General features: G+C 41.6%; 1 protein-coding gene across 1 annotated transcript; it reads left to right on the top strand.

Moving 5' to 3' along the window:
* Positions 1–2390: 2390 nt before the first annotated feature.
* LOC308268667 (vomeronasal type-1 receptor 1-like) lies at positions 2391–17384 on the top strand (the record flags this gene model as incomplete). Its single annotated transcript, XM_080703777.1, has 2 exons — positions 2391–2667; positions 16762–17384. 2 exons carry the CDS (start codon positions 2391–2393, stop codon positions 17382–17384), a joined length of 900 nt encoding a protein of 299 aa, XP_080559903.1.
* Positions 17385–26880: the final 9496 nt, after the last annotated feature.

Genomic DNA, 26880 nt, shown 5'->3' with positions numbered 1-26880 from the left:
AAGCATATATACATTTTATCTAGTTTTCTCCAGTGGCAGCATTTTGCAAGACTATATTATAATACCAAAATAAGGATAATGACAATGATACTGTCTGCTATTTTAACTGTTTTTATTTATATTTAACGCTGTGTTTACATTTAGCTCTCTCTCTCTCTTCTCTTTCTCTCTTTCTCTTACATCTGGTTTCAAAGCCACATACAAGCAATTTACTTGTCTGGATACACCACTAAACTGACACAATAGTTCAATGTTTTATTCATTTCACATTTCATTTTATGGATTTCTGAAGTTTCTTTTTTATTTAATATTAATTAAAATTATATGAAATATTTACATTTGTACAAGGACAGAGATATAACAAAATTCATAAGCTTTCATTTCTGCTTTTTTATTGCGAAAACACTGTCCTACTACTTAGGATGTTATGCTTGCTTCCAAAAATATAACATACTTTTATACTGCTCTGGACTTGAAGTCTTTAATTAGGAATTTATCCTGGAGAAAATTTCAAAGAATAAGTGCAGCTGTAAACAAATTATACATATCTGAAAACCTCTAACCTATGCAAACTCCAAAGTAAAATCACAGGGCTTATTGGGACACTAAAAAATATCATGCATGACATAAAGAAGAAAATATAGTGTAATATATAACAGTGTAGTTTGCACATATTAAAAATTAATAAATACTATATAATATGGCATGATACTATAAAAAGCCCCAAATATGCCTCAGGAAGTGGATTTCAGAGGGTTACAGTTTACAAATTACTATAAAATGTTGGACAAAGGTTTGGCTCATATCCTAGGTGAACTGAGGTGGCTGGTAGACTTAAATTATGTCCTGATGTGACAACAAATATTTTTACTAATTTGTTTTAGCTAGGAATAGTTTCCACCATTTCTCTAGTCTTTCTCACAGACAAAACACTCATCATCAAACATAGAATTTGTTTTTATAGTCAAACAATTTTCTAATTATTCTATTATGTTGAAAAATTATTAAGCAACACTGAATGGACCAGTACGAAGAGAGCTTCACTCATCTCTGCCGCCTCAGAGGCCTGTGAAACCCTGTACTCTTGCTCATTCACCCAGGTCTGAGCTAGTTCCAAGATAGTGAGTTGCTTTTGCAATGATGGGCACAAAGGGCTATTGTTCATTTAAAATTAGAAAATGCTGTGCATGGTGGTACACACTAGTAATCTCTGCACTTGGGAGGCTGAGACAGGAGGATTGTGAAGGTGCCTCAGCTACTTAGTGAGGCTCTCAGAAACTTAATGAGACCCTGTTTCTAATAAAATAAAAAATAGGTCTGGGAGTGTAACCCAGAGGTAGAAAGCCCCTGGGTTCCATCCCCAGTACCAACAGAAGAAAGAGAAAAAGAAGAGAGAGAGAGAGAGAGAGAGAGAAAGAGAGAGAGAGAGAGAGAGAGAGAGAGAGAGAGAGAGAGAGAGAGAGAAAGAAGAAGAAGAAGGAGGAGGAGGAGGAGGAGGAGGAAGAGGAAGAGGAGGGGGAGGGGGAGGGAAGAAAGAAGAGAGAGAGAAGGAAAGAAAGGAAGGAAGGAAGGAAGGAAGGAAGGAAGGAAGGAAGGAAGGAAGGAAGGAAGGAAAGAAAGAAGCTGGGTGTGGTGGGGGACACTTGTAATCCTAGCGCTTGTGAAGCTGAGACAGGAGGATCGCTCAGTTTTGAAGATAGCCTCAGCAACTTAGGTTCTCAGCAACTTAGTGAGACCTTGTTTCCAAATAAAATATAAAATAGGGCTGGGGTGTAGCCTGGAAGTAGAAAGTCCCTGGGTTCCACCCCCAGTACCACAACAAATAAAAAATTAAATGAAACCGGGCGTGGTGGCGCATGCTTGTAATCCCAGCATTCTGGAGGCAGAGACCGGAGGATCACCGTTCGCGGACAGCCTCAGCTACTTAGTGAGGCCTTCTGCAACTTAGTGAGACCCTGTTTCAAAATTTAAAAAAAAATAAAAAATAGGGCAGGGGGTGTAGCTTGGAGATCAAATGCTCCTGGGTTCCATCCCCAAACCTGCAAAACTTAATTAATTAATTAATTTAATTAGAAAATAAGAGGGCCAGGCGCGGTGACACACACTTGTAATCCCCGCACTTGGGAGGCAGAGATAGGAGGATCATGCAGGTTCGAAGCCAGCCTCGCTGGCTTAAAAGACAGTTTCCAAGTAAAATATAAAATAGGTCTGGGAGTGTATCCCGGAGGTAGAAGGGTTCCATCACCAATACCACCAAAAAAGGAAAAGAAAAAAGAAAAGAAAGAAAATAAGAGAAAGGATAAACACAAAAAGTTCTCTCTGTTGTGATGGTGAGACATTAAATTCTGCTTCCCTTTTACTAATTCACCACCTATCTAGACGTGGATGCAATGGATGCTGGGAATCTGGAATTGGGAATCATGTTCCTCACTCAGACTGGAGTGGGCATCTTTGGAAATTTCTCTCTCCTCTGTTTCTACAGCTTCTATTTGCTCACTGGACATAAAGTGAGACCCACGGACCTAATTCTCAACCAGCTAACCTTAGCCAACTTCTTGGTTTTGTTGTCCAAAGGGATACCTCAGACAATACTGTCTTTTGGATGGAAGTATTTTCTAGATAGTACTGGATGTAAACTTGTCTTGTACCTTCACAGAGTGGCCACAGGTGTGTCCTTTAGCACCCTGTGCCTTCTCAATGGCTTTCAGGTCATTAAGCTCAACCCCCATGTTTGTAGGTGGATGGAGCTCAAGATTAGATCCCTCGAGTTCATCGGCTTCTGCTGTTTTCTGTGCTGGGTCCTGCATCTTTTGATTCATTCGTGTGTTGCTGTATTAGTGTATGGACCATCGAATAGTAAGAACCTTACTATAAAAAACAATTACGTATACTGTTTTTGGAAAATGGCAGAGAATCATAACTCAGTATATGCAGTCTTATATAATTCCCCTAACATGATGAGTCTAGCGTTCATGGTGTGGGCCAGTAGCTTCATGGTCCTTGTCCTTCACAGACACAAGCAGCGAATCCAATATGTCCACAGCCACTGCCACTCTTCAAGACTTTCTCATGAGTCCAGAGCCACATGCACCATCCTTATCCAATTGATCTCCTTTTTTGCCTTTTATTCCATCTATGCTATTTTAAACATTTGGATGACTCTAGTTGCAAACCCAGGGCAATGGACAGTGAACAGCTCTGTATTTGTGGCCTCCTGTTTTCCAGCATTCAGCCCTTTTGTGCTCATCATCAGTGACAACCGTGTGTCTCAGTTCTGCACTGCCTTCAAGGGGAGGTCAGTTATTTTTAAAACATAGTTAAAGTACGGTAAGTTTATTCTCGTTATCATAATAGTGTTATTTTAGCAATAGTTAACATTTAATTAACTATCACATGTAGAAGTTTTGGATGCCAAGGCCAATAAGGCCAATAATGTCTCTCAGGAAAGATTGTTTAATAAAGATAAAAATGACAATTGGGTGCTTAATTATAAAACAATTACTCAATCTGTGCTAGGTTCTGTGGAGAAATGTAGAGAAGTTTTACATAGTAACCTAGAAGAAACTTTCTCAGGTTAGGAAATTAGGAGACATCTATCACTGTGGGCCTTATGAAAATGCATTCCAATATTTCTGTTAAGGAGATTGACGTTTTTTATATTTAAGAACCAGCTTGCCATTTAGTTGTCATTATGTAATCAAATTGCCTGTATTTTATTAAACTAATGATGCTATCTTTAATAAATAATGGTACTAACATTTAATAATTTCTCAATAAATTTATATCTTATATTTATCAGAAAAACTTAATCCATATTTATGGTGCAGACTGGCTCTACATGTTTCTTATTCAGTATCATTGATGGTTCTTTTTAATTTTAGTATAAAACAGTACCAATCATCTTCATTTTCTTTATTATTTATTTTTATTTTTTTATTTTTGCATTATATTTATACATCAAAATGGGATAAAAAAAACTTGTATATACATAAGTGCACATAATACCCAGCCAGCCCTACCAAGTCCCAATCCCAATCCCTCCCCATCACTCCCTCCTATGCTTGGCTTAGTGGTTGACTATGATATGAATAAGTACATCGTGTGCTTTAAAGTTTCCTCCTTCCCCCCTCCCTTCCCCACAGTTAGGTTGTCTTATTTGTTCCTCTATAGGATCTCCTTTTTAACCTAAAATTCCTCCTATGACCCATTTCACCTTAGCTTTCACATATTAGGGAAAGCATCCAATTTCTAACTTTTTGCGACTGACTAATCTCACGTAGCATAATGTCCTCCAGTTCCATCCATTTCCCTGTAAATGCTGCAATTGTGTTTTTATGGCTGAGTAAAATTCCATTGTATACATATCCCAGTTTTGTAATTCATTCATCTATTGATGGACATCTTGGCTAGTTCCATAGTTTGGCAATGGTGAATTGTGCAGCTATAAACATAGATGCACATGCATTAGTTTGGTAGTTTGGTTTCCTTTCTTTGGAGTAGATAACCAGAAGTGGTATTGCTGGATCAAATGGTAAATTTGTTCCCATTCTTCTGAGGATTCTCCATACTGTTTTCCAAAGCGGCTGCACTAATTTGCAATCCCACCAACAATGTTTTAGAGTTCCAACTTCTCCACATCCTCACCAGCATTTATTGTTGTTTGTGTTTTGAATGGTTCCCATTCTAGTTGGGGTAAGGTGAAATCTCAGGATAGTTTTTATTTGCATCTCTCCGATTGCCAATGATGTTGAACATTTTTGCATGCATTTATTAGCCATTTGAATTTCTTCTTTCATGAACTGTCTATTTAGTTCACTTGCCCATTTTTTAATTGGATTACTTGTTTTTTTAGTGTTGAGTTTCTGGAGCTCTCTGTATATTCTAGATATTAGTCCTCTATCTGAGGAGTAGGTGGCAAAAATCTTCTCTCATTCTGTTGGCTTCCGATTGAGGTTTGTGACAGTTTCCTTTGCTGTACAGAAGCTCTTCCATTTCATGCAATCTCACATATTGATGAGCCTTTTAGTTTGTTGTGCCTTTGGGGTATTGCTGAGAAAATTTTTATCTGTGCCTGTGTGTTGCAGTGTTGGACCTATGCACTCTACAAAGAGCTTCAAGGTCTCTGATTTGATTTCCAAGTCTTTGATCCATCTTGAATTGACTCTTGTTCAGGGTGAGAAAGTGGGATTAATTTCCAGTTTTCTGCATATGGTTTACCAGTTTTGCCAGCACCATTTGTTGAACAGGCTATCTTTTTCCAGTGTATGTTTTTGGTCCCTTTGTCAAAAATCAATTGGCTGTAAGTATGTGGACTTGTTTCTGGGTCTTCTCTTCTGCTCCATTGGTCTATGTATCTGTTTTTTTCCAGTACCATGCTGTTTTTATTACAATGGCTTTGTAATAAAGTCAGGTATTGTGATTCCTCCTGCATGGTTTGTGTTGCTGAGAACTACTTTGGCTATTCTGGGCTTTTTGTTGTTCCAAATGAATTTAAGTACTAATTTTTCTATGTCTGTGGGGAATGATCTTGGTCATTTAAGGGGCATTGCGTTGAATCTGTAGATCACTTTTGGAAGAATAACCATTTTGATTATATTTATTCTGCCTATCCATGAACATAGCAGATCTTTCCATCCTCTAAGATCTTCTTTGATTTCTTTTTTTTCAATGTTTTAGAGTTTTCCTTGTAGACATCTTTTACCTCCTTGGTTAAGTTTATTCCTAAGTATTTTTTTGTGTGAAAGATCCTGATTGGAAGTGTTTTCTGAATTTCTTTTTCAGTGGATTTATGTTTGGTATACAGAAAAGCTTCTGATTCTTTAAGATTGATTTTTATCCAGACACTTTGCTGAATTTGTTGATCAGTTCTATAAGCCTTTTGGTTGAGTTTGTTGAGTTTTCTAAATATAGTATCATGTCATCTGCAAATAGTGAAAGTTTGAGTTCTTCTTTCCCTATTTGTACTCCTTTGATTTCCTTTTCTTGCCTTGTTGCCCTGGCTAGAGTCTCAAGTACTATATTGAAGAGAAGTGGTGATAATGAACATCTTTGTCTTGTTCCTGTTTTTAGGGGGAATTCTTGAAGTTTTTCCCCATTTAATATGATGTTGGCTGTAGGCTTATTGTAGATTGCCTTTATGATATTGAGATATGGTCCTTCTATTCTAATTCTGTGCAGTGTTTTTATCATAAATGGGTGTTAGATTTTATCAAATGCTTTTTTCGTGTCTATTGAAATGATCATGCGATTTTTGTCTTTGGTTCTGTCTATATGATGAATTACGTAGATTGATTTTCATATGTTGAACCAGCCTTGCATCTCTGGGATGAAGCCTACCTGGTCATGGTGTATAATTTTCTTTATTTGGATTCTAATGTGAGTTGCTAGTATTTTGTTTAGCAGTTTTGTTTTTTCTTTGGCTATTGGCTTTTTTAAATTTTCTGTATTATTTATTCTCTACTTTGTTGATTTCTGCTCTGATTTTAATAATTTTCTGTCTCCTACTGGCTTTGGGGTTAGACTGTTCCTGTTTTTTAAGGGCTTTGAGGTGTGTCATTAGGTTATTTGATGACTTTCTGTTTTTCTTATGTAAGCACTATAAATTTTCTTATGTGAGAGCTATAAACTTTCCTCTTAATACTGCCTTCAAAGTGTCCCAGACATTTTGATATGTTGCATCTTTATTTTTGTTTGTTTCTAGAAATTTCTTGATCTCACCTCTTATGTCTTCTATGACCCATTCTTCATTCAGAAGTGTGATGTTCAGTCTCCACATGTTTATGTGATTTCTCTGGGTGTTCTTAGAGTTGATTTCTAATTTCATTCCATTATGGTCTGAAAAGAGACAGGGAAGTATGTCACATTTTTTGAATTTGCTAGTGCTCACATTGTAGCCCAGGATGTGATCTATCTTGGAGAAGGTTCCATATTAATGGTATTCTTTAGTTCCGAGGCATCTTTACTAACCTCTTGTTAAGAAGATCAATCTAATGGTGTCAGAGGGATGTTGAAGTCTCCCAGCATTATTGCATTTGGGATTTATGTGTTATATAATGTCACAGAGAGTTTGTTTTATGAAAGTAGTTACACCTATATTTGGGGCATAATGTTGATTATTGTTATTTCCTCTTGATGGATTGATCCTTGTACCAGTAAAAATGACCTTCTTTGTCTCTTCAAATAAGGTTGGGCTTGAAGTCTAACTTGTCTGATATTATAGCTGATACTCCTGCTTGCCTTCATGTTCCGTTAGCATGGATTACCTTGCTCCAGCCCTTTACCTTAAGTTTGTTACTATCTTTACTTGTAAGGTATGTTTCTTGCAAGCAGCAGATAGATGGGTTCTGTTTTTTAATCCATTTTGCCATTTATGTCCTTTTATTGGGGAGTTGAGGCCACTTACATTCAGTATGATTATTGAGAGATAATTTTTAATTCCTAACATGTTAAGATTTTATTTCTGTTTGAGATACTGTTTGTTCTTTCTTGCTTAGTTGTCTGCTGGATGGAAATTCTTGTTTCTCTGCTTCTGGCATGTATTACTTATTTCTTCTTTAGAGATAATCTCTTTGAGTATTTTCTCTAGAGCTGATTTTGAAGACAAAAATTCCTTCAGCTTCTGTTTGTCATGGAAGCTTCTTATTTCCTCATCTAATTTGAAAGATAGTTTTGCTGGGTAGGAATTTTTTGGCTGGAAATTGTTTTCTTTTAGCATTTGGAATATGTTACTCCAGGCCCTTCTGGCTTTCATGACTTGGTTTGGGAAGTCTGGAGTGATTTTAATTGGTTTGACTCTGAATGTCACTTGGCCACTTGGCCTTTTATTTTTGTTACCTTTAAGATTCTCTCCTTGGGGACTTCCGGGAAGATGGCGACTGAGAAAAGCAGCATTTATGAGTCCCGCTAACACCTGATCTCTATTGCTACAAAATCAGAGCTTTTCATAGTCAGAAAACACCATCAGCAGAGAAATAAAAATTGTAAATACAAGGGACTGAGAAAAGGAAGGCTAGAAGAACAACCAGAGAGCAGAAAAGAAACTAGCCCACACTGCGGCGGCAGAGCCACGCCAGCGCCATCTTCCCTCACAGCACCAGGCTCCAGAGAAGAAAGGGACTCAGAATGGATCTCAAAACCAGAAAAGAAATACGCCAGCCTCATGGCCGAGGGCGCGCCAGCAGCGCCATATATCAGCAGCAATGGCAAGTTCACTGCGCCTGCCCACGACAGCTCCAGATCGGCTCACTCAACAACCCACCAGGCTCCAGAGAGGAAAGGTAAACAAGGAGCTGAAGTGAGCAGCTGCAGATGATCTGAGTGTAATTCAGCAGTAGCACAAAGAACATCTAAAACTCCCAGTGGCCAAGCTTAGCATGCCCTCCAGGGACTCAGAACAGAGCTCAAAACCAGAAAAGAAATATGCCAACCTCACGGCCGGAAAGGCAGCGGCCTCCTTTGCAGACCCCGGACTCCTCGCTGTACTGCCCACTGTCAGGGCCAGCTAGTGAAGCACCAACAAACCTCTTGCCTTCCCCCGCTTTGTGACCTGATGGCCTGTTGGAGCCCTGACCCACTTTGCAGGCTGCTTGTCGGAGATTCCTCTCTGGCTCTCGAGAGGGAGAGACCTGAAATGAAAGACACGGACAATTGCTTCTCATGCAATTGACAATTTTATTCTCTAAAACCAGGTTTCTTATACCCTTTTTTTCATCTAGGTTAAGTATCACATCTTCACGGGAAAAGGCAAACACCGAAATACAATAGGGAGTGTTAGGCATAGGGCAGGTGTCATAAATCACTAAGACTCAATCATCAAAGGAAACTAGAAAACACGGGGGAGGGCAAGACAACTTAGTAAAGGATTACTGAAAATGTGATTAAGATCAGTTCCTACTCTCACTGGTGGGACTTGGGGCACGAATTCTGGAGGGGACAGGAGTTTCACCTAGAGTTTTGGGGGAAATTGACCTTTCATCAAAACCACCTTAACTCTTTTGGAATCTTTCATTCCTCAGGCTTCGTCCAAGTTCTCCATCAGCTGCTGGGTCTGGTCCCAACCCTGTCAGGCCCAGGAGACCTTGCCTTTGGGCAGCGGCTTTGGATGGTGGTGGGCTTGATGTGCGAGAAGGATGGGGTGGCCAGAACCGCTGAAGCCATCAGGGCTTGGAGTGCCCAAGAAGGTGAAAGTGCAGCCACTGCAGTAGAGTGGAGTGGTACACACCTGGGTCCTGGGGTGGCCTGTGCGCCCACTGAAGGAAACCACCTCATCCCTGTTGACAACCAGGATGAACAAGGGCCTTAGCTATCCTGGCAGGTGAGCCACTCCAGCAAGGATAGATGGACGGTGAGCTGCCCATCAGGCACCTGGTCTTTGTTCTACGAAAGAGAGAACTGGTAAAGAAACCAACCACATCTGCCCATCAAAAATGCCCATGACCCTTTGGGAAGATGACTGGCCATTTTTAGAAGGCCTGTGTATATAATATGAAAAAGCAAGTCAATCACAAAAAATAAAAAATCAGATATTCTCTCTAATATGCAGAAGCTAGGGAGAAAAAGGGTCATAGGAGGAACTCTAGAGGAAGAAGGTAAAATCATAGATGAGCAAATAAGGTGACCTGAGGAGGATGGCAGGGGAAAGAGGGAAATTTAATGGCCAAGACTCTGGATACTGGTTTGGTGATGGAACTGGAAGTGCAATACCAATAAAGCAATTTCCCATAGCCTTTGGACCTTGCTCTTTATAGTATACTAAAGTCAGTTCTAGAATTTCAGCCTCATTTATGTAGGCCAGCTGTAGTCCATGTTTCTGTATAGTAACCAATAATATTATAAGAGCCCTTTCTGATCCCCCATGCTGTAATACTAAATGTATTTAATATTTTGCTTAGTGGGTGTGTATCAAGGAATTTTGCCTGATTCAAGTTTATGTTCTACCCACCATGGGCCCACATTCTTAATTCTCACTATGATATATATTCTCAAGCTTTATATCTCTAAATTTGAAATACAGTTGACCTTTGCATTGATCACCCTTGTTCTTTACCCTTAAATGTCTGCTGGGAATTGTGTTCAGTAGGCTGAAAACTGAGCAGAATCAGTCATAGATTACAAGGCAGCTGCCTCAGTGTAGATCACTGCCACTTCCTCAGACACATTTGGCAAAAAGGAAAAAGAAAAATAAGCTTCAGATGAACTAAGAAGACCCTATAGGAATCCAATGGGCACCCATTAGACCTCAGGTTCCTCTCCTCAGAGTCCATTGGGATTCTGGTTGTTTTATCTCAAAAGCAAGTTCTCCCTCATCAGATTTCTACACTCTTGGTGGAAGTTTGATGAAGCACTTTTTAATAACTTCCAGTACTTTGTGCAATCCCAAATGATTTCCAGAGATAATCCCCAGTCCCCTTGAAGACTCTGCCATGGCAATTGCAGGTGACATGATAATCATTCCCCAGCAGGAGGTGAGATCATGGGGCCCAGACCTTTATCTGACATTACTCTGTCTCATCCACACACTATCCAGGCTGCCTTTACATTCCTGTCCTGGGAGCAAATTTACATTTGGTAAGTAGACTTTCTCTGCAGGAAGTATCAGAATCTGAATAATTATTTGCCTCAGGAAATCCAATAGTAACCAGTCTTTAATAATGGCTTTCTGAGATTGCAAATAAAAACCCTTAGGTAAAAGATCCAAAAACAAGCAGGAAGGAATGAAACTAAGAGAATGCAAAGTTATATAGCCAATCCTCTGAACACTCTTTGGGGTTTGCTGGTATCTCCCCCCCACACTCTGTCCCTTTGTTTTTTGTGGTACTGGGGATGTAAACCAGAAGCATTCTACCTCCGAGCTACTCCCCCAGCCCTAATTTTAATCTTTTTAGTTTTGAAACAGGGTCTCACTGAGTTCCAAAGGGCCTCGCAAAGCAGCTGAGACTGTCCATGAACTGCGATCCTCTGGTCTCCGCCTCCCAAATGCTGGGATCACAAGCCTGTGTTACCACGCCTGCCTCCTCTCCCCTATTTTGTTCACATTCTTTGGAAACTCCTCACTTCCCTCTCACAAAATGCACTGCCCACCACAGGGTCCTCACTAAAGTTGTCAGGACACAGATGTGTCAACAAAGTAGATAATGAAGGTGGGCCTCCAATCTGAGCAGACACTAAGTACCCATGTGAGATTGGTTGCTGGTGTGGAATATGCCTGTTGTTTTCTTTTTGCTTTGTGATTGCTGATTTGTATAGGTATTTTGTGCCAAGTGGAATCTTTAATAATGTGCTCCTAATTTTCTCTTCATTGGAATGCTGTTGAGCACATCTCTCATTTAGACCAGGAAAAGTCTCATTTGTCTCTCAGTTATAGAATGTTATGTTATATGAAGACAAATGTGAAAAAATATTGTGGGGTATGTAAAAAAGACTAGGACTTGAATCTCATCGTACAAGTATTATCCTGACATTTATTATTTGGAAAGGGCTGTGATGCCCTTATACTAAGCAACACTATAGTCTCCAAGGGCCTTTGCTGACATTTCTATATGTCTAACAATCTGCTTGGGTGAGTGAGTGGGTAGGGTGACTGAGGAGTTCTACCTCTGAGCTGCACCCCGGCACTATTTTTAAAACAGGGTATCTCTAAGTTGCTGAGGCTGGCCTCAAGACTGTGATCATTTGATATCAGCCTCCCAAGTGCTGGAATTACAGATTTGTGCTACCATGCCTTCCTGTACCTATCATCCCTCTAGTATCTCTGTTTTTTAAAAGGGGAAGCTTTTTATTTCTCTAGTATCTCTTAAATATTAGTTGCATTCTGCTCAACCTCATATCCCATCTATAAGATAATCTTTTTTATGCAGAAGCCAAATTTTCTGACCAGAAACTCTACTGGGGGACAAGGTCCACTGTCACTCTAAGCCACAAAGCTCTTTTTGTGTGTGTGTGGTACTGGGGTTCCTGAAAGCCCTTCTACCTCCGGGCTACACTCCCAGACCTATTTTTACATTTTTATTTGGAAACAGGGTCTCCTAAGCCAGCACGCGTGGCTGGCTTCAAACCTGCACGATCCTTCTGTCTCTGCCTCCCAAGCGCAGGGATTACAAGCATGTGCCACCATGCCCGGCTCACAAAGCTCTTGATGTAGCTCCTTCCTGTGTCTTCACAGAACCTGGTCAGGGAAAGGAGAACACTCATGAGTCACTGCAGCTCTAAGGTGCTGGTGACCTCAAAATCCCAGCAGGATCAAGACTGGGGTTTTGATTTATCCCAATATGATGTATGGATATAACGCATCAATAAAAATTAGAAAATAAAAAAGACTGGGGCTTGGGGTCCTCTTAAAATTGCTATAGCAAATTCTACTGGCACACATTTTTGTTATTTCACTTTGCCATTCTTATTTTCTCTCATTTAGCCTATTGTTGTAGTTCTGTAACCTACTTTCATTATGCTAATGAATTCCTATTTTTCATTTCATCCTTAAATAGTATCATAGAACATACAGGCTTTTGTTGTTGGGTTTTGTTTGTTTGCTTGTTTGTTTTGTGGTACTAAGGATTTAACCCAGGAGAATTCTGCCTTTGAGCTACACCCCCAGCCCTATTTTTTATTCTTTATTTTGAAACAGGACCTTACTAAGTAGCTGAGGATGGCCACAAACCTGCAATCCTCCTATCTCAGCATCCAAAGTACTGGGATTACAAGAGTGTACCACCATGCCCAGCAGAACATAAAGTTTTTACTGTGAGTATTTTTTGTGTGTGTGTGGTGGTACTGGGGGTGGAACCCAGAGGCTTTCTACCTCCAGGCTATACTCCCAGACCTATTTTATATTTTATTTGGAAACAGGGTCTCACTAAGTTTCTGAGAGCCTCACTAAGTAGCTGAGGCTGGCTTCGAACCTGCGCAATCCTCCTGTCTCAGCCTCCCAAGCGCGGGGATTAAAAGCGTGCGCCACCACGCCCAACTTTACTGTGAGTATTTTGAAACAACCTACATGTGAATAAACTTAAACTGAAAAATCACACTGATAAACTATCCCCATTGTCCCTAATCAAGTCCAAACTCGAAAAAGGATCACTATTCAAAACTGGTGAGGATTCTTCCAGATATATGATAATCTGTTTGCAAGTGTTTGTGTGGTTTCTGAGTCTCCCTTTTGCCAGATCAGGTGTTGAGTGAAGCCTGCTCTGTGCTCACTATCCAAGATCCTGCTAGATATCTTCAGGGTACATGAGGTTGCTGCCCAGGGTAACACACCACCCAGAAAGGACTCCTGATCCCACAGGTTGATCAGGACTTTTATTTTCCTATCTTTTACATTTTTATATAAAGATATAAAGCACTTAGTACCATTTGTCTTAATTTTCTTTTTGTTGTTATTTAGATCCATTTTTTATCTTAGTATAACTTGAAAAATATTAGAAATATTACTATTTATAATAACAAGCTTGTCATAGTGGCACACACTTGTAATCCCAGCATTTGGGAGGCTGAGACAAGAGGATGGCTTTTCATGGACAGCCTCAACTACTTAGTGAGGACCCTGTTTCAAAATAAAGAATAAAATATAGGGCTGGGGGTGTAGCTCAGAGGTAGAATGCCCCTGGGTTCCATCCTCAGTACCACACACACACACACACACACACACACACACACACACACACACACACTATATATATATATATATATATATATAATATATATAATAAATATATATAAATATATAATAAATAATTTCATCCCCAGTACCACACACACACAGTATATATATATATATATATATATATATATATATATATATATATATATATATATATTTTAAATAATAATAAATAAATAATTCCATTGGGAAAATTAAATTATATATGCTCTTAAACTATTGTTAGCCTATGCTTTTTTATTTATTTCTGATCTTCATTAATTTGAGATAGGGATTCACTGTTATTGAGGTTTTCAACTCATGATCCTCCTGTCTCATCCTCCTGAGTACCTAGATTTACAGCTATGTATCATTGCAACCATGTCCTAGTGTTCATATTTAATAAGTTGTGTGTGTGTGTGTGTGTGTGTGTGTGTGTGTGTGTGTGTGTGTTTTGCTGGGATTGAACCTAGGAGCAATCTACCTCTGAGCTACACCCCCAATCCTGTTTTGTTTTTTATTTGGAAACAAGGTCTCACTACGTTCCTCAGGTTGGCTTTGAATCTGTGATTCTCCTGTCTCAGCCTACCAAGTACTAGAATTACAGGTGTGTGCCACCACACCAAAACTGAATAGAGCTTTAAGATTGGCTTTTTTTGTGGCAGTACTGGGGATGGAACCCAGGGGCATTCTACTCCAAGCTACACCCCCAGCACTATTTTTATTCTTTATTTTGAAACAGGGTTTTACTGAGTTGCAAAGGGCCTCAATACATAGCTGAGGCTGTCCGCGAACCACAATCCTCCTGTCTCAGCCTCCTGAATGCTGGGATTACAAGTATGCGCCATCACGGCCAGCTAAGATGTGCTTTTAAGGTCTGTAAAATTGCCTGTTTTGATATTTCATGTTAATAAAATTTAAGCATTAGATTTTAAAATATATCAGTACTAGTGAATTTTGCCAGGACTTTATTTTTGTGTGTGTGTGTGGTACTGGGGGTGGAACCCAAGGGTTTTTCTACCTCCAGGCTATAATCTTAGATCTATTTTATACTTTATTTGTTTGTGTTTGTTTTTTTTATTATTTTTTGGTGGTACTGGGGTTCCTGGAAGTCCTTCTACCTCTGGGCTACACTCCCAGACCTATTTTATATTTTTATTTTGAAACAGGGTTTCCTAAGCCAGCACACACAGATGGCTTCAAACCTGCATGATCCTCCTGTCTCTGCCTCCCAAGCGCGGGGATTACAAGGGTGCGCCACCACGCCCGGCTTTATACTTTATTTGAAACAGGGTCTCACTAAGTTGCTGAGAGCCTCATTCAGTAGTTGAGGCTGGCTTCATACCTGGCAATCCTCCTGTCTCAGCCCCCCAAGCACTGGTATTACAAGTGTGCCCACCAAGCCCGGCTTGGAAAGGACTAAATATCTTTGCAGAAGTTTTTGCTTGGTATGGCTATTTTAATTAAAATGTTTTTTGTGACAAGTGGTATAACACTTTCAGTTGTAAGAAATAATATAGACTGATTCCCTTGAGTACTTTATCTACTTTCTGTCATGGTAGAATGCTATTAAAATTATCCTATCTACTAATTTTCTTCCCATTTATCTACTGGTATTTAGGAGTGTGTGTGTGTGTGTGTGTGTGTGTGTGTGTGTGTGTGTGTGTGAGAGAGAGAGAGAGAGAGAGAGAGAGAGAGAGAGAGAGAGAGATATTTGACATATTGGAGAAACTAGAATGAAAATTGATAAAATTTCTGTGTGATAATTTTGCCTTGATATAAATTTAAGTATTTTATCAAATATTTAAACAAATATAAATCAAAATAAAAATTTTAAGTTCACAAATTGAAAATAAAATGAAATAAAATAAAAATGATTGTGTGTCAACCAGAAAATAAAAGGTCCTGCAAATGGCTTTAAAACCAAAAGGGATAATCTCTCTCCCACTTCCTTCAGAAACATATGCTTTGTGCGTGAAAACCATTATTTTTATTTAATCATGTATCTTGAAAAAACTTGGAGTCAGTTCTGTTGTAGTGCAATCTATGTATTTCTGAAAACCCCTGGAGCTAACTAAACCTCAACATAGAGATCCCAGAGCTTATTATGACAAAAATGTCATCAGTGAAAATTTTCAAAAGTAGAGGAAAAGTCTAGTAAGTATGTCAATACAGTTTTACTAATGTTAAACATTTGAGAAAGATAAACAAATTATAACAATTATGGCTTGTGGAAGTGGATGTTTGAAGGGTTGTAGATTGTAAGCTAATGTAGAACAGTGATAGGAGAGTGCCTAAAATGGGACAGGAAGCCATAACCCCAAGTCTGGATGCATTTGGCTCACACTACGTGGTGAACTGGGGTGACCTGCAAATATTTTAGTTCTGTGGTTGTGTGCATTTTTCTGTGACAATATAGAACATTTCAGCTGAGTGCAGTTTTCAAAATTCCCCAGTCTTCCTTGCAGACAAAATGCCAATCGGCAAACATAAAATATGTCTAATGCTCAAACCATCTTCTAATCTCTCAGTCATGTCGAAAAAAATTATGAAGCAACACAGAACGCACCAGCATACAGAAAACCTCACTCATCACTGTGGTTATAGAGGCCTATGAAACCCTGAGATCTTGCTCACTCACCCAAAACTTCAGAACTACTTCCAAGTCATTTTTTTTAGTAAGTTGCCTTTGTCACTATAAACATAAAGGGTTAAGGTCCACTCAACATGACATAATAGAACTTAGAATATGTGCCAAAAAGTCCTCTCATCATGTTGGAGGGTCATTAATTTCTGCCTCTTTTTCACTGAGTTTGGTTGGAATCAACACCCCCTAGATATGGATGCAATGGATGCTGGAAATCTGAAATTAGGAATCATGTTCTTCACACAGACTGGAGTTGGCATCTTTGGAAATTTCTTTCTCCTTTGTTTCTACAACTTCTTCTTGCTCACTGGACACAAGATGATATCCACAGATCTAATTCTCAACCAACTGGCCTTAGCTAACTCCTTATTCCTGTTCTCTAAAGGAATACCTCAGACAATACTGGTTTTAAGATGGAAGTATTTTCTGGATGGTGGTAGATGTAAATTCATTTTCTATTCCCACAGAGTGGCAGCAGGTGTGTCCTTCAGCACTGTGTGCCTACTTAATGGCTTCCAGGCAATTAAGCTCAACCCCAGTATTTGCAGTTGGATGGAAATCAAGATTAGATCCCTCAAGTTCATTGCATTCTGCTGTTTCCTGTGTTGGGTCCTGCATCTCTTGATGAATTCATTTATTGTTGTAGTAGTGAATGGTCCATTGAATAACAAGAATTTTACCCTGAATAATAATTATGGATACTGTTCCTGGACATTGACAGAGCTTAAGACAGTATATGCAGTCTTACACCATCTCCCTGATATTATGAGTCTAGTGTTCATAACCTGGGCTAGTGGCTCTATGGTACATTTCCTGCACAGACATAAGCAGCGTGTCCATCACATCCACAGCCAAAGCCGTTCTTCCAGACTTGCTCATGAAGCCAGAGCCACACGGACCATCCTGATCCTGGTGATCTCCTTTGTTGCCTTTTATTCAGTTTATACTATTTTGACCATTTGGATGACCACAGCTACAAACCCAGGCCAGTGGAAAGTGAACAGCTCTGTACTTGTGGCCTCATGTTTTCCAGCATTCAGCCCTTTTTTGCTCATTATCAGTGATACCCGTCTCTCAGCTCTGCTTTGCCTGAAGGGTTAGGAAAATTAACTTTTCAAATATACTTCAATTACCAGTGAGTTTATTCTCTGCCTTGCATTCAGTTATTTCAACATTGGTTAACCTTTGAATAACTATCACTGGTAGGTATTTGAGATGACAGGACAAATAAAACCAGTAATGTCCTTCACACATAGATTGCCTAATAGAAATAAAAATGAACATTGTGTACTTAAATATAAAAAGAGTACTAAATTTGTGTTAGGTTCAGTAGAAACACTCAGGGAAAATTTACATTATGAAATAGAAGGGAATTTCTAAATTTAGGCAATTAGGAAACATCTATTACTGTAAGTCTTTGAAGATGCATTGATATGCTTTTTGCTTAAGAAATACAATGTCAAAAAATACAATGTCTAAGGATAATTTGTTCTATCTTTCTCATAGAGATAAGACCTCTTGAAAAGACCATTTGTTAAATATCAAACTGTTAGGTTTGTGAGCAGGAAGTAAAGGCACGAGAGACACCAGGAAGCATGGTACAAGTTTAATACGGTCCTCTCGGGGTTGGAGGCTGGACAGTCCCGAAGACCTGCAGGCCCATCTGAGGCTAGAGAGAAAATGCCTCTCTTTTAAGGTATATGTCTTGGGGGTGGAACTATGCATGGGAATGCCACTTCTCTCATGATATTGCCTGCCTTGCGATATCGCCTCCTCCTTCTCCAGGCTTCTGCCTCCTGCAGGGAAGAGGGGAAAGACCCGATTTGTCATCCTGGCCTTTTGGTGATAATAGGCAGAGAATCGAATCTTAAACTACTTCCTGCTGTCAAGGGACATTGTAAGGGGGCCCCTCAGCTGGGAGAGGTCAGGTCCTCCAGAAGAGCCGGGCGTGGTGGCACACGCTTTTAATCCCTGCGCTTGGGAGGCTGAGACAGGAGGATTGCACAGGTTCAAAGCCAGCCTCAGCTACTGAGTGAGGCTCTCAGCAACTTAGTGAGACCCTGTTTCCAAGTAAAAATATAAAATAGGTCTGGGAGTATAGCCCAGAGGTAGAAGGCCTCTGGATTCCACCCCCAGTACCACACACACAAAAAAAAAAAAAAAACACAAGAAGTGGACAGGTGGGAGTATGGCTGCCATGTGAATCGGAGGTTACCCTGGACAGCTTGGTGATGTGTGTTCCAGGAGACTTTAGCAGACGAGGAGTTATGGCAGTTTGGCATCCAAAGAGGGAGGGCACAGTAGTATGTAAACAAGTGGACCTGCTAAAATAAAAAATTCAAAGAGAATTATGCAAAGACAAACGAAGCTTAGTAGGCCCCAACACTGTGCAAGAGAATTTGTCATGGGACTGTTGTAATGAAGCCCTTTTCAGGTGGGTAAGATGATGCCAGTTGGGTCCCCCAGCAGTTTGGCTGGAGTAGGTGTGGTGAGGATCACTGTGAAGGGCCCAGTCCACTGTGGTTGGAGATGTTTTGGTTGAAGTGACTTGAGGAGGACTTGATCCCCTGGCTTAAGGGCCTTGACTGCAGGGTGTGGAGCTGCTTCTTCAGTCCCAGGTTGGGCAAGGTACCAGTCAGCATGTTCTCTAAGAAGGTGCCTGAGAAAATACAAGTAAGGAAGATAGGAAGACAAAGGAGGGGGGTCTGAAGGGAGAGCGTGATTAAGCATGAAAGGGTGACCATATAGCAATTCAAAGGGGCTCATAAAGGTGGGGCTTCAAGGGGTGGCCCTCACATGGGACAGAGCTAGTGGAAGAAGTTCATGCCATGATACTCGCAGCTCTAGAGAGAGTTTTGTTAGGTGGTTTTTAAGGATCCCATTTATTTTTTCTATCTTTCCTGATGACTGCGGTCAATATGGGATGTGGAGCTTTCATGAAATGCCAAGAGCTTGTGCCACCTGTTGAGTAACCTTAGAAATAAAAGCTGGTCCATTATCAGACTGTAAGGAATTAGGGAATCCAAACTGAGGGGTGATGTTCGAGTATAGAACATCAGCCACTGTGCAGACTGTCTCGTCCTTTGAGGGAAAAGCTTCTACCCAACCTATTAGGGTATTGACCATGGTATGAAAAATTTAAGTTTTTTGTGAGGCGGCATATGGGTGAAGTCAATTTGCCAGTCTTGACCTAGCAAGTGTCCTCTCATTTGGTGGGTAGGAAAGGAGGGGCAAAGGCCTCCTTGCAGAGACACAGCAGCACAAGTAGAACAGGAGGCACTGACTTTACTAATCAGCTGTTGCAGGAGAAGAGAATAAAACAAGGGGCTTAGGAAATGCTTCAGCGCCATAGGTCCCACATGAAGAAAATTGTATATTAGGCTAATGACCTTTTCGGCCTGAGCCTCACTCAGGCAGAGCAATCTTATCCTGTATCATGGGTCAACCATCCCCTGTGCTGGACACCCCAGGTTTGATCAGGTGTTTGCATTCAGCCAAGCTATAATTAGATGCCATTGAGGGGAGGGTTAAAAATAGCACCGAAGCTGGTGGGCTTGGTTGAGCTTGTGTCAGCTGTTTTGCTGTATAATCAGCTTTACTGTTTTCTTCCACTAAGGAAGATCCTGTCTGGTGGCCCCAACAGTAGATGATGGTCAGCTCAGATGCTAAAGAAAGGGAGTCTAGGAGCTTTTTAATTAAGGTAAGGAGGCCAACCAGGGTTTTTTTAATTGCCTCGTGTAGTGGCTTAGCTAGAATGGCAAAGTTGGGGATCCAATGTTGGAAAAATCCTACAAAACCCAAGAAAGATTGGATCTGGTCAGCTGAGGTGGGCGGCTGCAAGTCTCGTAAGGCCTTGACCCGGTCAACAGTTATTCCTCGGCTGTTTGGGGTGAGATGTAGGCCTAGATACCACGCCTCAGGCACTGATAACTGGGCTTTATGTGGAGCCACCCTGTAACCCCTGCTTTCAAGGAAATTAAGAAGGGTAGTGTGCCATTTGGACACTTCCAGGGAGGGACTACAAAGTAAAAGGTCATCCACATATTGTAACAGAGAACTAGGCTCCAAGGGGCACTGGAGGAGGTCCTTTGCTAGAGCCTGTCTAAAGAGGTGTGGGCTATCTCAAAAACCCTGGGGGAGGAAGGTCCAGGTTAGTTGTTGAGCAACCTGGGTATCAGGGTCCTCCCAAGTGAAGGCAAAAAGGGGGTATGACTCAGGATGCTGAGAAATTGTATAAAACATGTCCTTCAAGTTGAGAACTGAAAAGTGGGTGGTATTGGAGGAATCTGAGATAAGAGGGTATAGGGATTAGGGACAACTGGGTGGATTGGGACCACCACATCATTAATTAAACAGAGATCCTGGACTAAAAAAGTTCCATTAGGATTTTTAACTGGGAGAATGGGGGTATTATAAGGAGAATTAGTAGGGATAAGCAGTCCCTGGGCCAGGAGATGAGAAATAATAGGTTTAAGCCCACGTCAGTGACAGAGGGATATGGGAAACTGGGAGCAGGCAGGGAAAATAGTGTGGTCACGTAGGACAATCCAGACCGAGATGTGGTGGGTTGCCCCAACTGGGGTGCTGGCATCCCATACCATAGGGTCAACCAAATCTTTTTTTTTTTTTTTTGGTGGTACTGGGGGTGAACCCAGAGGCTTTCTACCTCTGGGCTATACTCCCAGACCTATTTTCTACTTTATTTGGAAACAGGGTCTCACTAAGTTGCTGAAAGCCTCACTAAGTATCTGAGGCTGGCTTCGAACCTGTATGATCCTCCTGTCTCAGCCCCCCAAGCGCAGGGATTACAAATGTGCACCACCACGCCTGGCTTAGGGTCAACCAAATCTATTGGAAGGGAAGGTTTGGCTTTCCTGTCATCAACTGTAGCTGCAGCCATTAAAAGTATATTAGAGGAAACAGAAGCCATGGGGATATTAAATGAAAGTTTAGTCCCAATTTTGGTTAAAAAGTCTCTACCTGAAAGGGAGGTATAACATGATGAGATAATCAGGAATGGATGATTAACCATAAAGGTCTCTAAATGGCATAAAAGGGGGCCTGTAGTAAGTGGGCAAGAGGGCATGCCACCAATCCCCTGAACTGAGATTTGGGAAGGGAAGCTAGGTCCTGAGAAGGAAGGGAAGACGGAGTAGGTAGTGTCCATATCATTCAAGGAGATTGGCTTACCTACTACCTGGAGAGTGACCCTGTGCTCAGCTTGAGTAATATAGGTGGCCGAGGCCAGAGAGTGTCGATCTTCAGTCAGGCCAAGTAGGGCCAATGTCAGGGCCTGGTCTGGAAGGGTGGGTCCCCTGTATTGAGGCACCTGAGACTCACCTCTTTTCCAAGGGCACTCACTTTTCCAGTGTCCCTCCTGGCCACACGCTGGGCATGGCCTGGTTGGTGGACGTGGCTGGTGGCAACTGTGTGCCCAGTGACCAGTGAGTCCACACTTGAAACAGGCTCCTGGATGGAGATGGCTGCCATTGCTGCCATCCTCCCATAGGTGGCGCTCGTTGCCCTGAGGGCTAATCATCCTCAGCTGGCTGCAGGGCTTCTACCAGGGCTTGGGCCTGTAAATCTGCCATCTGGCAAAATCAGAGTGTATGCCCCACTTCCACCTGTTCCTCTCTAGAATTAAAAACTTTAAATGCCATATTTACCAAATCTCAGATAGGGGCTTGAGGACCATCCTCAGCTTTTCTTAATTTTCTCCGAATATCAGGGGCTGATTGCCCAATAAAATGGGTTGCCAATACTACTGAGCCTGCTTCAGAAGATGGATTTAAGCAGATATAGAGGGTAAAGCCTCTTGTTACTGATTAAGAAAAACCACTGGGTTTTCATTTGGACCTTGAGTGATTTCCTTAAGCTTATCATAATTAACCGCTTTGTGGGAGGCATCTCGCATGCCATCAAGAAGGCATAGTATCATGTGATTCCTCTTTTTATTCCCTCACCCCTGTCATTATAATCCCAGTGGGGATCCTCAGAAGGAACTGCAGCTGTTCCGGTAGGGAGCTGTGGATTGGTTAGGTGAGCCTGATTGGCCTGTTCCCTGGCAGCCTTCAGAATACAATTGTGTTCATCTGGGTTTAAAGAAGAGGTTAAAATGACATGAAGATCCCACCAAGTTAAATCATATGCTTGTGCAATATGTTGGAATTCCTTAATAAAACCAGAGGGATTGGTAGAAAAAGAACCCAGTCTCTTTTGAAGTTGAGTAAGGTCAGGAAGGGAAAAAGGAACATAGACAGAGACCATGCCTTCTGCACCAGCCACCTCACGAAGCGGGACCAAGAGAGAAGTAGGGTCTCTGGAATGGGTATGGTGACCTACAGGGGTAGGTGAGGGGGAGGTAAGGGTTGGTCCCTTAAGGGAGGAAGGCGGAGGAGAAAGGAGTGGGTTAGAGTGGGAGGCTGCCCCGGAATAAGATGATGACTGCAGTGGTAAGGAGAGGTCTTGTGGGTCAAGGTTGTCAGGAAATGGGGCCAGTAACTTGGCCAGGTCAGACTCCAGCATTCACGTGCCATCACAAAATGGTGACCGTGAGTCAGCAGAATTGCAGGCTTGTGACCCAGAAAGACCAGCAGGTGGCACCTGTGAGTTGCCACATGGCGACCAAGATGGTGGCTGCAGCTGGCGGAAATCTCCAGCCAGCATGACTTGAGCAGTAGAGCCAGGAGGGGTGAAAAGGGAAAACCGGGAACGCATGCACAGAAAAGTCTGTATGTACAGAACTTCTGACCAATTACCTGCCCTTTTGCAAAAGTTACTGAGATCAGTCAACATTTTAAGATCTAATGTACCCATCAGGCCACCGAGAACCATTACCCAACTCATAAGTGGTCCAGACCTTTGTGCAGAAAAAAATAAGCCACTTGGGGCACAGTTCCCCAGATAAACCTAGAGTCTGGAGATTAACCAGAACACAGCCTAGTGCAGACTGGGAGTTTACCTTTGATGGCTGGCTTTCCCCCATGACTAGTCAGCAGGCAAGGATTAAAACAGGAATTTGGCATCTCAAGATCCTGCCTAACCTCTGGAAACAACGTGGTTGTGTTTGAGAAGGACGTCTTTGTTCCCTTTACACAACCGTAGGGCAGCCTGGCTACCCCCAGAGAACTTGGGAACCAAATATTTGGTTTTATTTCAGCTGTGAGACCAAGTCCAGAAGAAGCTAAAAGCCAGAACCCGCTTGCCCAAGGAAGGGGAAGCTTACCACAGTGTAGTGTTATCAGCTAGTGCCGACTGGAACTGAAGTGCTGAGAGGTTGCAGAGCTGGGGGCATGCTGTGGAACTGTTGGGTGGAATCAGGGCTGGATGAATTCAAGATGGATGCCGTGGCTTGGCTGGGTAATATCTAAGACTGTGGCTGGCTCTCTGGGCTGGATGGAAGTCAAGATGGCCACCAGGTGGAATCTAAGATGGCAACTGGTGCTCTGGGCCAAATGGAAGTTTCTGGGCTGGATGGAAGTCAAGATGGCCACTGGCTGATCCTAGGAGGAGCATCTGACTGGGTAATATGGCTGCCAGCTGGTCCTAGGACAAGTGTCTGACTGCATAAGATGGTCGCCGGCTCCCAGGGCAAGCATGCAGCTGGGGAAGATGGCTGCCAGCTCTCAGGGCAAGCTGCCTATTGGACGGTGTGGTTATGGGGTTCACGGTATGGAGAGAAAAAAAATGGCTGCCATGCGCCTGCCAAACGCTGAGGCTGGGCCATGTGGCATGTGCCCCCACGGGTCTGACTGGGAGGGCAGGATGGCCAGAGTCAGGGCCACGGTAGGGTGGAAGGTCTAGAGTCCGGGCTGAGGCTGGATGGGTAATCCTGAGTCTGGGCCAGAGTTCCCTTTGCCCAGAGTCTGATATGGGTGGGCGGGAGGGCCCGAGTCTAGGTGTAAAGGAACTTGGCGCTTGTCCAGCTATGCTGAAGGTTGGGCCTAGGTGGAGAGGCATGGAGCTATGGCCACAGGACGTGGGGCCAGAAAAGGGTGGCTCTCAGTCCCCGGTTCAGGCGGGCACGGGGCAGCGGCAGGACGGCTGCAGTTCCGGGGCGGTGGCGGTTTCAGGGCAGTGGAGGTTTCTGGGTGGTGGCAGTTTTGGAGCCGTGGCAGTTTCCGGGTGGCAGCGGTTTCGGAGCGGTGGTCCAGTGAAAAAGTGGCAGGCAGGGCGGGCGTGGTCCCAGCGGTGAATGGAATTGGTTTGTTTGTTTATTTATTTATTTATTTATCTATTTATTTAACTGTGAATTCAATGTTGGCATATAGAAAAGCAACTGATTTCTTTAGGTTGATTTTGTATCCTGCAACTTTGCTGAATTGGTTAATCATCTCCAGTAGTCTTTTGGTTGAGTTCTTTGGGTCTTCTAGGTAAAGGATTATGTCATCTGCAAACAAGGATAATTTTAATTTCTCTTTTCCTATTTGAATTTCTTTGATCGTTCTTTGTCTCATTGCTGTGCCAAGAGTCTCAAGGACTTCAATGGAAAGGAATGGTGATACTGAGCATTTTTGTCTTATTCCTGATTTTAGAGAAAATTCTTGCAGTTTTTCTCCATCCAGCATAATGCTGGCTTTGGGTTTATTATATATTGCCTTAATAATGTTGAGATATATTCCTTCTATTCCAATTTCCAATTTTCTGCAGTTTTTAACATGAATGGTATTGGATTTTGTCAAATGTTTTTCCAGCATCTATTGATATGATTATGTGTTTTTTGTTCTCAGTTCTATTTATGTGGTGAATAAGATTTATTGATTTACATATGTTGAATATTAGTCTGTAATTTTCTTTTCTTGAGGTATCTTTATTTAGGTTTGGTATTAATGTGATACTGGCCTTGTAGAAGGAGTTTGGGAGAATTCTATCTCTTTCAATTTCATGGGACAAGTTGTGAAGTATTAGGATTAGTTCTTCAGTGAAGGTTTTATAGAATTCAGCTGGAAACCCATCAGGGCCTGGACTTTTCTTTGATGGCAGAATTTTTATTACTATGTCTATTTTTTTCCTCACTATTGGTTAATTGAGACTTGCTATAGCTTCTTGGTTCAATTTAGGTAGGTTATATGTGCTTAGAAATCTACCCTTTCCCCCCATGTTTTCTAGTCTATTGGAGTATAAATTTTCAAAATATTTTCTGATAATCCTTTGAATTTCCCCATTGTCTATGGTGATGTCTCTGTTTTCATTTCTGATTTTAATTATATGAGTTGAGTCTTTTTTTTTTTTTTTGGTTAGGTTGGCCAGGGATTTGTCAATATTATTAATCTTTTCAAAGAACCAGCTTTTTGTTTTGTCAATTCTTTGAATTGTTTTTATTCTCTATTTCACTTATTTCTGCTCTGATTTAATTATTTCCTGCCTTCTGCTGGCTTTGGGATTAGACTGTTGCAGGTTTTCTAGTACCTTGATATGTGTCATTAGGTTGTTTACTTGGCGACTCTCTGTTCTTATGTGGGCATTCAGTGCTATAAACTTTTAACACCACCTTCAAAGTGTCCCATAGATTTTGGTATGTTGTGTCTCTATTTTCATTTAATTCCAGGAATTTCTTTATTTCTCCACTTATTTCTGATATTACCCACACATCATTAAGTTGTGTATCATTCAATCTCCATGTATTTAAATAGTTTCTTTTAGTCTTCCTGTTGTTGATTTCTACTTTCATTCCATTGTGGTCTGCAAAGATGAGGGGAATCATATTACAGCTTTTGAATTTCTGATGCTTGCTTTGTGGCCCAGGATGTGATCTATTTTGGAGAAGATTCTATGAGCTACTGAGAAGAATGTTTATTCTTCTGATCCTGGTTGAAATATTCTGTATATGTCTATTAAGTCCATTTGGTTTATAGTTTTCTTTAATTCTGAAAAGTCTTTACTCATCTTTTGCCTTGAACATCAATCTAGTAGTGTGAGAGGTGTGTTGAAGTCTCCCAATATTATTGTATTTGAGTCAATTTGAGATCTTATATCCTGAAGGGTTTGTTTTAAAAACCCACATTTGGGGCATAAACATTTACTATCATTTTATCTTCTTGGTGAATTGTTTCTTTTAATAAAAGAAAGTGCCCTGCTTTGTCTCTTCTGATGTGTTTTAGCTTAAAGTCTATTTTGTTAGATATCAACATTGCTATCCTTGCCCATTTTTGGTCTCCAACAGCATGATTTATCTTTTGCCATCCTTTGACTTTCAGCCTATGAATGTCTTTGGCTGTAAGGTGAGTTTCTTGCAAGCAGCATATATTTGGATTGTGTTTTTTAATCCACATTACAGGCTTCAATCCCAGCCTCAAAGGCCCCTGCACTGGCCTAGCCTCACGGCAGGCTCTGAGCCCGGCCTCGTTGGTTCTGGCACTGGCTTCACCATTCAGCAGGCTCCGATCCCGGCCTCGGAGGTTCCAGCACCGGCCTAGCCTTACAGCAGGCTCTGGTCCTGGCCTCACTGGCCCAGGCACCAGCTTCACCCCTCAGCAGTCTCCAATTCTGGTCTTGGAGGCCACAGCTCCTGCCTAGCCTCACACTATGCCCCGATCCCGGCCTTGCTGGCTCCGGCACCGGCCTAACCCCTTGGCTGGCTCTGATCCCAGCCTCAGAG

Source organism: Muscardinus avellanarius (genome assembly GCF_963383645.1).
Source record: "Muscardinus avellanarius genome assembly, chromosome: 10".
Lineage (NCBI taxonomy): Eukaryota > Metazoa > Chordata > Mammalia > Rodentia > Gliridae > Muscardinus > Muscardinus avellanarius.
The sequence above is the reverse complement of the archived record's forward strand: the minus strand, read 5'-3'. Positions and strand labels throughout refer to the sequence as shown.